The following is a 17,293-nucleotide window of genomic DNA, read 5'->3' as shown; positions in this document are numbered from 1 at the left end:
AGAGTGAGACTCTGTCTCAAAAAAAAAAAAAAAAACTTTATTGTGGGTGTTAACAGACAACGCATGGGCAAGCGCTAGCTACCACCACCATCCAGCACCCGCTGCACACTCAGCACCTGCACAACAGCCTCTCACTTCCTTCCTGCACTCATTCCCTTAGGGAGGGATTGCTATTCTTGCATTAAAAATGAGAAAACTGGCCAGCTGTGGAGACTTGAGCTGGCAATCCCAGCACTTTGGAAAACCAAGGCAGGAGAATCACTTGAGCCCAGCAGGTCAAGGCTGCAGTGAGCCATAATTGCATTACTGCACTCCAGCCTGGAAGGCAGCATGAGACCCTGTCTCAAAACAAACAAACAAACAAACAAAACAATGGAGAGAGTAAACTGAGACCAGGGCTATAGCTAGAAAAGACACCTGAAGGATTTAATCCTGCACTTTCCACACAATGACAGACAAGAAGTGACTCACGCATTCAATAAACTTTTACTAACCATCTGTTATAAACACAGCTCTGCTAAGCATTGGGGTTACCCAGATAAGCAAGACAAGATACTTTCCCTCGAAGGGCCCCAGTCCAGTGGAGAATTCAGGCCAAAATTAATGACAATCAGAGTCAGGGAGGGGGACGGGGTCGCGGATGCCTTCAGGAAGAATTGTCCCAGCTGCATCTGAGGTGATGGGGGATGCAAAGGCACCCTGAAAAGTCTGCCCCCTGTTTCCACTCTTTGGGTGCCCAGAGCTACTCTGGTTCTTAGCCTTTCCAAAGTCTGGCTTGTCAATGTTTCCTTTCCCTCCATGAGCTGCTCTATAGCATTTCAATTAATTCCCCTTTTGGTCCAACAAAAGAGTGGGTCTTCTGTTGCTTGCACGCAAGGAAACCTGAGTGACACATTGCTGGTGGGGGCATCCTTTCTTCTAAGCAGTCAGAAAGGGAAAGGGGAGGCCGTGAGCCAGCTTGTCTCTGCAAAGACTAGGGCACTTTGAGTGAAAAATAAATAGTCAGGTCAGGCGTGGCATAGAGAGGAAGGCCTCACGATGACCACAGCAGTGGTGAGGCTCTGGCCCGGGCTATGAGAAGCTGTCTGCTTCTGCAGGCAATACACCTAAATATGAAACATTGTCTTTACTGCAAAATCAAGATCAGAAAACAGGTAACACAAAATGCTCTCCTAGTTTGGTGTCCAGCACCTCTTGCCAATATCCCCAAATGATGCTCTGCAGGCACGTCACCTCCCCCACACACACAGAGAGAGGAGACGGTGGCACCACCCCAAAAGGGCAGTTGAGAAGGGTCTGAAATGAATTAGAAGGTAGAAGGTGGAGCAAAACAAAGGCCAACTTTTTTTCTGCTAAATAGTATTTTTTTTTTCTGCGACTTGGTTTCACCACAAAGCAAACAAAACAACAAAACAAAAAATGACAGTGAAGGTTTCTAAAATGAACTTCTGGGAGGAATGGCTTCAGGAAATGACCTGTTGAGTCCTTTTCTCCCTCCGACCCCTTCCTCAGAGGAAGACTTCAGTCCAGGAGTCAGCAAATGTACTCTGTTGAGCGCTAGATAGTAAATATACGTTTCAGCTTTGTGGGAGTCTTGTTCTGTCATCCAGGATGGAGTGCAGTGGTACGATCTTGGCTCACTGCAACCTCCGCCTCCCAGGTTCAAGCGATTCTCATGCCTCAGCCTCCTGAGTAGCTGGGATTACAGGCATGCACCACCACGCCTGGCTAATTTTTGTACTTTTAGTTGAGATGGGGTTTCCCCATGTTGGTCAGGCTGGTCTCGAACTCCTGACCTCAGGTGATCCACCTGCCTTGGCCTCCCAAAGTGCTGGGATTATAGATGTGAGCCACTGTGCCTGTCCACAACTATATATTTTAACTCTGCCATTGTAGTGTAAGAGCAGCCATAGACAATACATAAATGAGTGAACATGGATATGTTCCAATAAAACTTTATTTAGAAATAAAGTTTTTTACAAATACAGGAGGTGGGCCTTATTGGGCCTCTGGGGTCTATTCCAAGACTAAAGTGCAAGCTACATCACCTGTCATGGCGTGAGGAACGCTGGTGACCAGGACCCTCTGGTTCTGCATTCGGACCCCTGTCTCTGGGTTCTGCATGTCCTTCACGAGCGCTTCAATCTGCAAGATAGAACGGGAAAAAGCTGACTGACGAGAACAATTTTTTTTTTTTTTTTTTTTTGAGACGGAGTCTGGCTCTGTCGCCCAGGCTGGAGCGCAGTGGCCGGATCTCAGCTCACTGCAAACTCCGCCTCCCAGGTTCACGCCATTCTCCTGCCTCAGCCTCCCGAGACGAGAACAATTTTGAAAGTTGTGCAAGGCCATTTCCACTGCACTGAGAGGGATCTCAAAATGCAAAGGCGGACACCGGGGTTCCCCATCTGGTACAGGAGCCAGGTGGGCACTGAGTGACTCTAATGCAGCCAGGACTAAGGTGTGCTCCACAGCCACAGATCCCATCCCTGTGTGTGAAGACTCGCACATTCATCCTGACTGGGAGATTCTGGGGTGGCTTTTAAGGAAAGATGGAGCTTAAAGAGAAAGGATTTTGCTGGGCTGGGCACGATGGCTTACGCCTGTAATCCCAGCACTTTGGGAGGCCAAGGTGGGCAGATCACGAGGTCAGGAGATCGAGACCATCCTGGCTAACACGGTGAAACCCCATCTCTACCAAAAAAGACAAAAAAATTAGCCGGGCGTGGTGGTGGGCGCCTGTAGTCCCAGCTACTCCGGAGGCTGAGGCAGGAGAATGGCGTGAACCCAGGAGGCGGAGCTTGCAGTGAGCCAAGATTGCGCCACTGCACTCCAGCCTGGGCAACACAGCGAGATTCTGTCTCAAAAAAAAAAAAAAAGAAAGGATTTTGCTGGACAGAAAGTGATAGAACACCACGGGCAAAGGCGTGGAAGGATGACAGCTCCCAGGGTTAGTGGAACAGAAAACAGCAGGAGTTGTAGCTGGAATAGCCAGTGGAGGCCAGATCACATGGACCTCAAAGCCACCCCTGCAGTGTGGATTTTGTTCCAGTGACTGTTCCTGGAGAGCATTTTGGAAACGTGGCCCATGACAGAGAGAAGAACATGAAGTATGAAGAAGTTTGCAGAGGTAGAGAAAAGTGCAGTGACCTCTTCAAAGCTATTGCATACAGCCCAGGTGAGGAACAACAGTGACCAGGCACAGTGGCTTACGCCTGTAATCCCAAATTCAGGGAGGCAGAGGCGGGAGGATCGCTTGAGTCCAGGAGTTTCTGACCTGCCTGGGCAACACAGTGAGGCCTTGCCTCTATAAAAAAAATTAAAAATTATCTGGGCATGGTGGCACATGCCTGTAGTTCCCAGCTACTTGGGAGGCTGAGGCAGGAGGATCACTTGAGCCCAGGAGTTCCAGGCTACAGTGAGCTATGATCGCACCACTGCACTCAGCCTGGGTGACAGAGCAAGACCCTGTCTCTTTTTAAAAAAAGCGAAGAAATGACAGCGCTTCAACCCTTAACACTCCTACTCTTTGTACTCCCAGCAGAGCAGCCAGATGGGCTTTCCATTATTTTAGAATATGTCACTCTTCTGCGTGGCTGTTCCACTGCAAGGGCCACTTGACACCGAGTAAATGATAAAGTTTCCCTACTGGTCTACATGTTCGGGACCTCCTTCCTCTCTGACTTCTTTCCTACCACTCCCCACCAGCTCCCTCTGATCCACACACACTGGCCACCTTCCTTCCCCCAGCCATACCAAGGACACTCCCAGCCAGCCTTGAGTGGGTCCCATGCTCTGGCTGTTCCCTCTACCTGGGCCAGTCTTCCCAAGAGACCAATCTGGCTCCCTCCTCACCTCCTTCCCCTTCTGATGGTCTCAGGAGGCCCACCCTGACCATTCCTAAAGCTGCAACCCTAAACTCCACCCTTGGCATTCCTGACCCCCTGCTCCATTTCTCGAGAGCATGCGTGTTCTTCAAACATACAAAATAAGTGACCTAGTTATTACATTGTTGATGGTGCATCTCCCTTTGCTCCTGGAAAATAAGCTCTTCCTGGGGGTCTTTGTCTGTTGTTGTTTGCTGCTGGATGTCAAGTGTCAGGAAGTGCGCCTGGCACATAGATAGTACCCAGTAAGCAGGTGATGTGTGAATTAATAAATAAATGAGGCAGTGGCCAGGAAGATGGTAAGCAGGCATGACTTGCAGAGCCCTAGAAGAGCAAAAATAAACTGTATTTGCAAGTGACTGAGTGGTTCACTGAGGGTGACACAGAATAATGCCAAGGTTTATAACTTATACGACCAGAGTCACCAGTTACCAAACTAGAAAATGCAAAAGAAGAAGCCACTTCTGGAAGCAAAGGCATCTGCCTTGGCAGGTCGACAGCATGCAGCTGGACATCCACGTGGAAGGCTGCTCTCACACCCAGTCTGTCCACATTCCCACCATTACCCAAAGTAAAATATTTCATCCATTTACCTGTTTCCCCTCTCCCCTCCATTTAGCTACCTTGCTTACACCATCATTAGTCTCTTGGCATTGAATTAAACAACATCTCCCAACACTGGCGCATTAAAATTTACAAAATCTTTTTGTGATCTGAAGGTACTTGCTTGTGGTCCAAAGAAAAAGCACTCAGGCTCCCTGGGATTTCCTTTCTCTATTTACTATAGAATCTTGGGCAATTCATTTAACCTCTCTGAATCTCCTTTCTCTGCCATAACATGGGGACCATGATAGTATGTGGACTACTAAATGATTCTATAATACCTTAGAATTTAATTAATTTGTGGCTTTATAATCCCTTAGAATTTAATTATGTAAAATGCTCTATAAGGAGAGATATATGTTATGTATGCATAATGATATATGCTTTGTCAGGAGAGACATATGTTCATTGCTATGGTTAGAATTACTAATATTAGTAGCATTCATACTAATACATTTTGAAACTTTGCATGCAGGGTTATGTTTAGGTGCCCAGGAATAGAAACCCAGGTCAACAAAGCAAATAAGTATAGATATTTACCGAGCATGTATTAAGAACACTGCACTGCAAGGATACAAGGTAAAAGACATATATCCAGTCTTCAGAGAGTTGAGCAGACAGTTACATGAAAATAAAAAGTTAACTAATATGAAAGCTAGGAGTCTGAATGCAGAGAAAGCTCAGTTCACATCTCTGCTCCAATTTAGAAGCTAGAGGCTTTACGTAAATTGCTAAATTTCACTAGGACTCATTTATCTGTAAAACAGAGCTTGCAGTAGTATCAGGCCCGGTGTGATGGCTCATGCCTGTAATCTCAGCATTTTGGGAGGCCAAGGTGGGTGGATCACTTGAGGTCAGGAGTCCGAGACCAGCCTGGTTAACATGGTGAAACACCATATCTGACAAAAATACAAAAATTACCCAGGTGTGGTGGCAGGTGCCTATAGTCCCAGCCACTTGGGAGGCTGAGGTGGGAGAATCCCTCGAACCCAGGAGGCAGAGGTTGCAGTGAGCCGAGATCACATCACCGCACTCATCTGCACAACAGTGAGACCTTGTCTCAAAACAAAAACAAAAACAAAAAAACACCAAAACCATTCATCATAGGGATATTGTGAAGACTAAATGAGATTAAGCATACAAAGTATTTCATATCATTCTGTGCACAAAGTATTTATGAAATAGCAATTGCAAGTCAGACATAGTGGCTCACGCCTGTAATCCCAGCTACCCAGAAGGCTGAGGCAGGAAGATCACTTGAGCCCAGGAGTTCAAATCCAGCCTGGGAAACACAGGGAACCCTTGTCCTCCTCCCCCTGCCCACCCCCCCAAAAAAATAGCAACTGCAGACTGGCTGAGATGATCATAAAAAGAGTGCAGAGAGGGCCAACAGAATCTCCATAGATGGTGAGGACCTGGCTGCACTCCAAGGGAGGGGTGGTATAAGAAGGACTCAGGTTTCTTAATTCAGAAATGGAAAGAGATTGAAATGGGAACCCTGAGCACTGTTGGTAGAAATGCAAAATGGTGCAGCTGCTGTGGAAAACAGTATGGAGGTTCATCAGAAAAATTAAAAATAGAACTACCACAGCATCCAACAATACCACTTCTGGGTATGTATCCAAAAGAATTGAAATCAGGCTCTGCAAAAGATACCTGCACCCCCATGTTCACTGCAGCACTATTCACGTTAGCCAAAATGTGGAAATAACCTAAGTGTCCACTATCAGATGAACAAAGAAAATGTGTTCTATGCATACAAAAGAACATTGTTTGGCTTTTGAAAAGAAGGAAATTCTGCAGTATGCAAGCAAATGGATGAACCTGGGGTTAATTATGCTAAGTGAAATAGGTCAGTCACAGAAAGAGAAATACCACATGATTCCACTTACATGAAGTACCTAGAATAGACGAATTCATAGATCAAATATCAGAATGGTGGTTGCCAGGGGTCAGGGAGAATGGAAAACGGGGAGTTGCTACTCGACAGACAAAGAACTTTCAGTTAAATGACATGAATACATTCTAGACATGTGCTGTACAACATTGTACCTCAAGTCAACAATATTGTATTATACACTTGGTTTTGAAAGGGTAGTTCTCATGTTAAATGTTCTTACCGCAATAAAATAAAAAATTTTTAAAGAAAGGCCGGGCACAGTGGCTCACGCCAGTAATTCCTGCACTTTGGGAGGGTGAGGCAGACAGATCACTTGAGGGCGGGAGTTCGACACCAGCCTGGCCAACAAGGTGAAACCCCGTCTCTACAAAAAATACAAAAATTAGCCGGGTGTGAAGGCACATGCCTGTAATCCCAGCTACTCAGGAGGCTGAGGCAGCAGAATCACTTGAACCCAGGAGGTGGAGGTTGCAGTGAGCTGAGATCACGCCACCGCACTCCAGCCTGGGTAACACAGTGAGACTCTGTCTCAAAAAAAAAGAAAGTTTTTAAAAGAGAGAGAGAATGATCCAGGTGCATTCAAGGTGACAGGTCATTCAAGGGAGTCCTGAAGTGGAAAAATGCTACCTGCCGCCTGTCACTCAGGCAGCCTGAAGCTGGAAGGCTCCCACCTTTCCAAGGAGCGTGGGACCATGTCCTAATTTGATGCTGAGGGGTGAGATTCCCTACTTCAATCTTTGTTGCGAAACCAGCATTTGCAGCTGAACCATGATTTCGAGAAATGGGCCAAGGGCAGGTACACAGCTGAGGCCACTCTGAACACAGAGCCAACCAGTGTGCAGAACCCAGGCAGCTCTAGGGACTCCCAGTGCAAGACTGTCAGCTTCCTCTGCACGGATACATTCTCGGCTCACAGAGTTGTTTTGGGACAGAAAATACTTATTTTGACTTGACTCAGAGCCACAGTCCTTGGCCATCTGCAGTGTCGGGACTTGGCGGCATCTGAGGTCACTGGGTCAGCTGTAGGTCCAGCAGCAATGAGGGGAGCAAAGGGACAACCCCAGGAGGGTGTTTGCGGGGTGCTGGGAGGTAGAGCTGCTGCTCCTGGGAGTGGCCCAGGGAACGAAGGAGGTGACAGGTTGCGGGAGTGACTCCTTCTGGAGTTCTCCACTAACTGTGACCTCGGGTTTCCATGGTACCCAAGAAGTGCCTGATTTTCTTTTGTTTGTTTGTTTGTTTTTGAGACAGAGTCTCACTCCATAGCCTAAGCTGGATTGCAGTGGCGTGATCTTGGCTCACTGTAACCTCCACCTCCCAGGCTCAGGCGATTCTCATGCCTCAGCCCACAAGTAGCCGGGACTACAGGCACGCGCACCCCACGCTAATTTTTTGTATCTTAGTAGAGACGAGGTTTCACCATGTTGCCCAGGCTGGTCTCAAAACTCCTGACCTCAAGTGATCTGCCCGCCTCAGCCTCTCAAAGTGCTGGGATTACAGGCATGAGCCACCATGCCTGGCCAAGATTTTCATTTTTTTCTTTTTTCTTTTTTCCTTTTTTTTTTTTTTTTTTCTGAGACGGAGTCTCATTCTGTTGCCAGGCAGGAGTGCAGTGGCGGATCTTGGCTCACTACAACCTCCGCCTCCCGGGTTCAAGAGATTCTCCTGCCTCAGCCTCCCAAGTAGCTGGGACTACAGGTGTGCACCACCAAACCCAGCTAATTTTTGTACTTTTAGTAGAGACGGGGTTTCACCATGTTTGCCAGGATGGTCTCGATCTCTTGACCTCGTGATCCGCCCGCCTCAGTCTCCCAAAGGGCTGGGATTACAGGCGTGAGCCACCATGCCTGGCTAAGGTTTTCTAATATGAGGACCCAAGACTCCTTTTTCCCACATTAGCTGCCGGATGAAAGGCTGCCTTCATTCAAAATGGTTTTTATTAGATGTAACAACAGCATGTTATAAAAACAGGGAGTCCATATATTGGAGAAGACATATAATCCCACTTTAAAAGTTAGAAACCCGAGTTTCTCCAATAGAAAGTTAGCAGATTTGATTCCTTGTCTTTGCATTTTAAAAAAAAAAATCGAGTTATAAAGAGTTTGAAAATAACCTTCAGAGGAGGAATAATGAGAGTTATTTTAAAAACACAATGAGGGGAGTCAGATTTCTTTCTAGCAGGTGTGTCACCCTTCACAGAAAGAAGGGCTGGGTGGGAGGAGGGAACGTCACGTGAACCTCAGGAACATTTTGAGGAAGTTCGGCCCATTGGGATCCCGATCCTTTCTCCACCTTTCCCCATACAAATTCCTCTGAGGCGTCTCCTCAGTCACCCCAGGAAACCACAGAACTCTAGCTCTATGGGCTGAACTGCATCCCCCTATAAATTCGTACATTGAAGTCCTAACCCCAGTACCTCAGAACGTGACTGCTTTTGGAGATAAGGTCTTTAAAGAGGTGAAATGAGGCCAGGTGCAGTGGCTCATGCCTGTAATCCCAGCAATTTGGGAGGCTGAGATGGGCGGATGGTTTGGGGTCAGGAGTTTGAGACCAGCCTGGCCAACACGGCAAAACCTCATCTCTATTAAAAATACAATAAATAAATAAATAAATAAAAGCCAGGAGTGGTGGCAGGCACCTACAATCCCAGCTATTCAGGAGCTGAGGCAGAAGAATCGCTTGAACCCGAGAGGCAGAGGTTGCAGTGAGCCGAGATCGAGCCACTGCACTCCAGCCTGGTCATGGAACGAGACTCAGTCTCAAAAAAGTAAAAATGAGGCTGGGCACATGGCTCATGCCTGTAATCCCATTACTTTGGGAGGCCAAGGCGGGTGGATCAAGAGGTCAAGAGTTCAAGACCAGCCTGGCTAATACTAAATACAAATAATTAGCCAATACTAAAAATACAAAAAAATTAGCCAGGCGTGGTGACAGGCACCTGTAATCCCAGCTACTCGAGAGGCTGAGGCAGAAGAATCTCTTGAACCTGGGAGGCGGAGGTTGCAGTGAGCCGAGACCTCACCATTGCACTCCAGCCTGGGCGACAGAGCGAGACTCAGTCTCAATAAAAATAAAAAAATAAAATAAAGCGGTGAAATGAGGTCATGGAGTGGACCCTAATCCCCTATGACCAGTGTCTTTATGAGAACAGATTAGGACACAGACAGACACAGAGGGAAGATGATGCGAGGACAGAGAGAGAGCAGCCATCTGCGAGCCAAAGAGAGAAGCTTCAGGAGAAGCCAACCGTGCCACACTTTGATCTCAGACTTCCAGCCTCCAGAACTGTCAGCAAAGAAGTATCTGTTGCTTAAGCCACTCAGTCTATGGTTCTTTGTGACAACAGTCCTACAAACTCATTCAGACTCTGTGTCCTATATTCAATCAGAAACATCCCTTCCCCTGCACAGAGCGGGGAGAGTCTGAACTGTTTCCTCAGTTCTCCAGGAAGTGAGATGCCCTTGCTATTCTGCTGCAAACTTCAGCAGACCTTGCACTCTCCTCCTTGTGTCCTTGGGGGCATCCTCACCCTCAAAGGCCAACACTCTCATTCCCAAACGAACTCTGCTTCCCAGCTCCTCCCAAGACAAAGCATCAGCCCCGCTTCGTTCCCAGGCAACATGTCAGTGCTGCACAACCAGGCGCCGCGGGACCCTGTCTGACCCCGTGTTGGGGAGAAGGGGGTCAGGGTGTCAGCTGCACCTTTCCTCTCTCAGATGCCAATGTGCTGAGGCATGACAGTGGGCGTGCCAGGGAACCCCGACATCACAGAGGGATCAGGAATGAGGGCTTTGATGGATCTGACATCCCACCCACCACGCCCACGCTGCTCCTCACATTAAGGAGCTGTCACTCACTGCGGAAGATCTCTGGGGCTGGAATTTTCCTTTAAGCTGGAGAAGCCACCCGGGGGAACAATAACAATCGGTACTTCTCTATACAAAGATGGGAAAAGTGACCCAGAACTGCAGAGTTGTTTTTCTAACAGAGGAGGATGTGCTCCTGCTAAGAAGACTGGCCACACAGAGTCCAGCCACCCTCCCGCTGTCTCGCCCAATATCTCCCAGACGCTCAGCACTATGCCCTAACCAGTGCTTCGTAGTCTTTCACCAAAATCTGCTCTTCCCACCCTGGTCAAAAGCCTGGGAATTGTTCCAGGCGACCCCAGACAAGATGTGGCCAACTTCTGTTGAATGGGCTTTTTTATCCCTTTTTTTTTTTTTCAGGCTGGAGTGCAGTGGCACGATCATAGCTCACTGTGGCGTCAAACTCCTGGGCACAAGTGATCCTCCCACTTTAGCATCCCATAGCTAAGACTACAGGCATGTGCCACCCTGCCCAGCTAATTTTTTTTTTTTTTTTTTTTTTTTTTTTGATACAGGTTCTGGCTCTGTCACCCAGGCTGGAGTGCAGTGGCACAATCCCAGCTCACTGCAACCTCTGCCTCCTGGGTTCAGGTGATTCTCACACCTCAGCCTCCCGAGTAGCTGGGACTAGAGATGCCTGCCAGCACGCCCAGCTCATTTGTGTGTGCGTGTTTGCATTTTTGGTAGAGACAGGGTTTCACCATGTTGCCCAGGCTAGTCTCAAATACCTAGGCTCAAGTGATCCACCCACCTTGGCCTCCCAAAGTGCTGGGATAAAGGCGTGAGCCACGGCTCCTGGCCCCCAGCTAACTTTTTAATTTTTTCGTAGAGATGGGTCTTGGTATGTTGCCCAGTCTGACTGCTTTTGTTTTCGACACATCTCTTATCTGCCCACCCAATCCTGCCTCTGTGGAACTTCTTCTAACCCGTCTCCCGAACTATCAGGTTCTGCCTTTCGGCTGTGGTCTCTGTCTCCAGCCTCCAGGGTGCTCCTTCACTCAGGGTTCTCAACCGTGGCCCCATCGACGCTTGGAGCTGGATCATTCTTTGGGGGTTGGTGAGGGCGGCTGTCCTGAGTGTTGGATGTTTAGCAGCATCCATGTCCTCCACCTACTAGATGCCAGGAGCACCCCCAGTTATGACAACCTAAAATGTATTTAGACATTGCCAAATGTCCCTGGGGGCTTTCATCCTGGCTGCACATTCAAACCCACCTGGAAAACTTTTCAAAAAGAGCAATGGTTAAGCCTGGCATGATGGCAGGCACCTGTAAGTGAAATTACTCAGGAGGCCAAGGTGAGAGGATCCCTTGAGCCCAGGAATTTGAGTCCAGCCTGGGCAATATAGTGAAACCCCATTTCTAAAAAAAGAAATTGTTTTTTTTAAAAAAAAGAAAAAAAGAAAACCAGGCCGGGCATGGTGGCTTACACCTGCAATCCCAGCACTTTAGGAGGCCAGGGCAGGTGGATCACCTGAGCTCAGGAGTTTGAGACCAGCCTGACCAACATGGTGAAACCCCGTCTCTACTGAAAACACAAAAATTAGCCAGGCGTGGTGGCAGGTCCCTGTAATCCCAGCTACTTCAGAGGCTGAGGCAGGAGAATCACTTGAACCCCGGAGGCAGAGGTTACAGTGAGCCGAGATCTCACCACTGCTCTCTAGCCTAAGCAACAGAGACAGACTCAAGTCTCAAAAAAAAAAAATAGAAAAAAAAAAAAGAAGGAAGAAAACCAGTGGCATAAAAAGACCAATGCTTAAGCCTCACTTCCAGGCCAAGTAAATCAGAAACTCAAAGTACGGTGAGTTGATATTAACGTCTTTTAAAGTGCAGTCCAGGTTGAGAATTACTCATTCCATCTCTTACCAGAATCATCTTTCTAGCTTATAAACCAATTCATCTTATTCATCCCTGATTTTAAAACATCAAACAGCTTCTCATTAAACACAGAAGTCATTAAACTCTGTAGCATGACCTAGGAGGCCCTCCAGTTCTGGGCTTTTCTTTTTGTTTGTTTGGTTTTTTGTGTGTTTTGTTTTGTTTTGTTCGTTTGTTTTGAGACTGAGTCTCGCTCTGTCACCCAGGCTGCAGTGCAGTGGCACGATCTCAGCTCACTGCAGCCTCTGACTCCTGGGTTCAAGCGATTCTCCTGCCTCAGCCTCCCGAGTAGCTGGGAATACAGACACATGTCACCACGCCCGGCTAATTTTTGTATTTTTAGTAGAGACAGGGTTTTACCACGTTAGCCAGGCTGGTCTTGAACTCCTGACCTAGTGATCAGCCTGCCTCGGCCTCCCAAAGTACTGGGATTACAGGCGTGTGCCACCGCACACGCAGTTCTGGGGCATTCTTACCTACCAGCCTTCCCCTCCATCAATGCCAAACTCACTTCCTGTACACTTGGAGCCAGCTCTCCCGACCCCCAGGCAATCTCCCAAACCACCCTGCTACTTTACACGTCCATGTTTTGTATTGCCTAAAATGTCACTCACTTCCCCAACCTCCTGGCCAAAAACTACTGACTTCTTATCATTCGACTCCATTGCAAGCCCCCTTGTGAAATCTGTTCTGATCCCCCGTGACCCCAGATAGAACTGACCACCCCCTGCTTGGCGTTACATGTATCCTCTAACAATGTCTGTCACAGCCTATGGAACAATTCTTGTCTCCTTGTTTACACATCTGTCTTTCCCCACTAGACTCTAAGCTCCTTGGTGCTCCCAGGACCTGGCACAGCATCTAGCCCATAAGTGCCCAGTTATGTGTCTGTATTAAATGAAAGAACATCACAAGCAAGAGATACCAAACTCTGCCTGAATATCCTCAATATTTCTGCTTCTGCATTCCCTTCTCAGGCAAAAAGAGCTGCCAGAAGCCACACAGGAGAACAAAGCTGTCTACCAGAAGGCTTCCCCAAGGAAGTCCATCCCATGGTGAATCCCAAGGGCAGTGGTGGTACTGGCTCGGAGGGTGATCTGGTAATTGCAGAGGGGAATGAGCCATCCCCAGAGCAAGAGTCCATGGGTGCTGGAACCACAGGAGGTCACCTTCCTGCGTTCATCTGTCCACTGTGTGCCATCAGCTAATTCCCCAGCAAAGCCTCTGCCTCTTTCTACCACATCTTAAACGAGCCCAGGCATCAGAGGTAGGCAGCAGCATGGCTGGTGGGCATGTTGACCCATTGAGACTGAGATGGAGGCATGAGTGTGAGAACCTCAGAAATCGCACAAGGGCCTTTCTGACCAGCATGGCTCTCGCTGGCCCCATGACAGCTGTCATTTCTCAAGAGGCTGGAGCTGCAGGGGCACAGAGGATCCTGAGTGAACTCTCTTAGTTCAGGGAGAAGGCATCCCACCCATTCCTCTGGCTCACATCAATGGCCTTTTTTTTTTTTTTTGACAGAATCTCTCTGTCACCCAGGCTGGAGTGTAGTGGCATGAACTCGTGAACTGAAGTTACTGCAACTTCCACCTCCCGGGTTCAAGCGATTCTCCTGCCTCAGCCTCCCAAGTAGCTGGGATTACAGGTGCCCACCACCACGCCCCGCTAATTTTTATATTTTTAGTAGTCACAGGGTTTTGCCATGTTGGCCAGGCTGGTCTCAAACTCCTGATCTCAGATGATCCACCTACCTCGGCCTCCCAAACTGCTGGGATTACAGACATGACCCACTGCATCTGGCCCACCACTGGTCTTCTTAATTTGCAAATCTGCCATATCACTTGCCCATTCCAATTTCTGTAGTGGCTCTGTACGAGATAAAACCAAACCTTTCAAAGGTCTTGAAGGCCCATATGCACCTGCTACCTCCGCCTTCCTTTCCAGCTTCCCACTCCCCTTGCACTTCAAAATCCATCCATTACAGAACATGGTCCCAACCTCCCTAGCTTTCCCATGCCTCTGTGCCTACACTGTTCCCTCTGCCGGAAACATCTTTCCCTTCCTGCCTGGAAACCCCTATGTATCCTTCAGGTCTCAGCTCTGTGTCCCTAAGCACATTGAGCTGGGCTTTCCCACAGCCTCCACACTCTGCCCTACATCATGGGAAAGCTCCTGGCATTGCATCACCACTTATGACAGACAACGAAAAACACTCGTTGAAAAACACTCCTGTATTTCTTCCTGGCTTCACATCATCTAGTGCTGCGTGACTGGCAAGCCGCTTAGCCTCTCTGAGCCTCAGCTTTCTTCTTTGTAAAATGGTGACCATAACCTCCAGCTTATGAAATAGATGAGATAATGCACATAACGCCCCTCCCCACCCCATCGCGGACACAGCATACTTCATCACATGCACAGAACGACTGGTGAGTGACAGTTGCACCCAGGTCCACACTTTTTAGTTCCAGGCCCTTCTCCAGAAAGCTGGACATAGAATGCAGCTGGGTCTTCATTAAGGATCGCCTGGCACAGGCTCTTGAGGCCTGTTCTGCAGAATTTTATTCTGTCCCCTGCTCCAAGGAGCTCTGTGACATGACCAATACATACACAGATATACAGGATAATAGACAGGGCCCTCGCCAACACAAGGTCTAGGGAAAGAGCAATGCTAGAGGTGCGGTAGGGTCTGTAGGGCACAGAGAAGGGAGCTGTCCTGCCCAGGGGCATTAGGAGAACCAGCCTTCATGGACGAGGGGTAGCTGAGCTGGGCATGGGAAGGGAAGTGGAGCTTGGCAAGCGAGAGGGGGAGAAAGGACTTTCCCAGCAGACGGACCCTGAAGCATGAAAGGGCACGGGTTCCTAAAAACGAAGGAAGTCTTTGAGGCAGGAGCCCAGGGGTGCCTGTGGCTGCTTTGTTGTTTCCCAGAGGGCAGGTGTGGAAGGCAGGCAGGCAGGAGGCAAAGCCAGGAAGATGGTGGGAGCGGGATCCTGGGTAGCCAGGGTGCTCAGGGGAAGGTTGGACTTTATCCTGGGAATGTGGGAAGCCAGTGGAGGGTTTCGGGTAAAGGAGGTCACCATTGATTTGGGGGAAAAAAACGGTGTATAGGAAAGATGTCATGCAGGGGGGAGGCGGGGTGGAAGACGGGGAGCTGGGATGCAGGAAGGGAGGTTAGGGTAGAGGAGGGGTAAGTTAGGATGGAGGAGGAGAAGGCTGAGGAGGAGGAGGACAATGGGGTAGAGGAAGGGGAAGACAGGGTGGAGGAAGAGGAGCTGGGGTGGAGAAGGGAAAGGTGGGTGGAGGGGGGAGAGCTGGGGTGGAGGAGGAGGAGCTGAAATGTAGGATGCAGAGGTTAGGGTGGAGGAAGGGAGACTGGGGTGGAGGAGGAAGAGTTTGGGTGGAAGAGGGGAGGCTAGGGTGGAGGAGGGGGAGTTTGGGTGGAGGAGGGGGAGTTTGGGTGGAGGAGGGGAGACTAGGGTGGAGGAGGGGATGCTGGGGTGGAGGATGGGGAGTTTGGGTGGAGGAGGGGAGCCTAGGGTGGAGGAGAGGGAGTTTGGGTGGAGGAGGGGAGGCTAGGGTGGAAGAGAGGATGCTGGGGTGGAGGAGGGGTGGCTGGGGAGGAGGAGGGCAGCCTGGGGTGGAGGAGAGACTAGAGACCAAGACACTAGTTAGAAGACCAAGGTAAAGAGAGGAGAATCTACTAGAGAAGAGTTGTGATGGAAAAGAATGTCAGAGATTCAATAAACAAATTCAATATCTCCAGACAATTACTCTCTGAGCCTCCAAGCCAGAGCTATCCTGCCTGGGAGGAGGCAGTCCTAGAGTAAATCCTGGAAGATGATGTGTGGCTTTGAGATAGCCGACTTAGGCAGTTTCTTCTGCTTTTAGTAACTGGTATCTGCAGTACAGGCTCTCAGGGTTCTTTCTGAGGGAAACAACATCCAGCCTGTCTGCTCTATGGATGATACCCACACCTCTACTACCCAGGAAATGAGCACGAGCATCTTGAAGTAGGTGGACCAAATGCAACCAACTGTCCCGGGGTCCCCAGGACTGTCCCGGTTTTAGCACTGAAAGTCCTGGGCAAATCAGGACAGTGGTCACCGACTATACCAATTTGCTGAGCTCCAGGGGCTCAGGGAGAGCCCAGCTCGTCACAAAACATTCAACTAATTCTACTTAACAAGATAAGCCTAAGAAGATGGACGCTACGCTGTGAAAAGTGGCTATGGGTGGGAGGAAGGACAAAGACGTGACCCGGGACCTAATCCTCCACAGATCTCTTCTGACAGTGATTATCTCAGAAGCTCAGAACTAAATGAACCACTTTGTCCCCAGACACATCACCCCACAGGTGCATTCCACCTCCCACATGTCCATCCTGTGTGCACACCCTGTGCCCGGTCACTTTGTCTGAGAAAGCATTCACAAGGGAAGCGAAAAGGTTGGGACTTCTGCCGCCAGCGCAGACAGCGCGAGATGCACAGACAGACACACTCAAATGAGGGCACTGTAAATGGGGTGGCCCTTTATCCTACAAATCACCCTGCTTTCATGGTCTATGTGTACACACACACACACACACTTTAAAATAGTGCAGTTTTGGATCAGAAAATAAAGGCAAAATATGGTAATGTCACATCTGGTCGTCTTACAACAATATCAGCAGGCTGTCTCAAATCTGCCACAGCCTGAACTGAACCTGCCTCTCCCGAGTAACAGGTTGTTTTCACCTCCCGCAGACCATCGCGCTGGCTTCAGATTCTCCACTACAGGCAGGGCGCACGAAAACCTAATTATTATAGTCATCAATATCGACACACACAGCAAAGAAGTCACTTAATAAAATCGAGCAGCACAAATCGACCCAAAGAAGTGCCCTCCACTCCTGCCCCACGTGTCCTCGGACGCCTCGCAGATGCGGTCCCCCGCCCGCCTCCCAGGCCCCAGGTGAGGGGCCAGGGTTACCTTTTGAAGAAATGCCATCCTCGGCCTGTACTGCTGGCCTTGGTGTCGGATTGTCATCTTGGCCCCTGGATGGATTCACAGCCAGAGCACCAGTGGAAGACAAGAGGAGAAGCCCCCCAAGTTCGAAAGGCAGCCTGGCTCGCCCCAGCCCTGGGCGTCGACCGGGAGGCGGCTGGGCGGGGAGGGCGCGGACCGGGC

General features: G+C 49.1%; 1 protein-coding gene across 1 annotated transcript in view; it reads right to left on the bottom strand.

Moving 5' to 3' along the window:
- Positions 1 to 17,292, bottom strand: part of RGS9 (regulator of G-protein signaling 9) — a 90,963-nt gene extending 73,671 nt beyond the window's left edge. Inside the window, 2 exon segments of the mRNA XM_011941886.1 lie at positions 2,049 to 2,145; positions 17,096 to 17,292. Coding sequence (XP_011797276.1) covers positions 2,049 to 2,145; positions 17,096 to 17,152 — 154 coding nt within the window. The 5' untranslated portion in view covers positions 17,153 to 17,292.
- Position 17,293: the final 1 nt, after the last annotated feature.

Source organism: Colobus angolensis, unplaced genomic scaffold (assembly GCF_000951035.1).
Source record: "Colobus angolensis palliatus isolate OR3802 unplaced genomic scaffold, Cang.pa_1.0 Scaffold1, whole genome shotgun sequence".
Classification (NCBI taxonomy): domain Eukaryota; kingdom Metazoa; phylum Chordata; class Mammalia; order Primates; family Cercopithecidae; genus Colobus; species Colobus angolensis.
The sequence above is the reverse complement of the archived record's forward strand: the minus strand, read 5'-3'. Positions and strand labels throughout refer to the sequence as shown.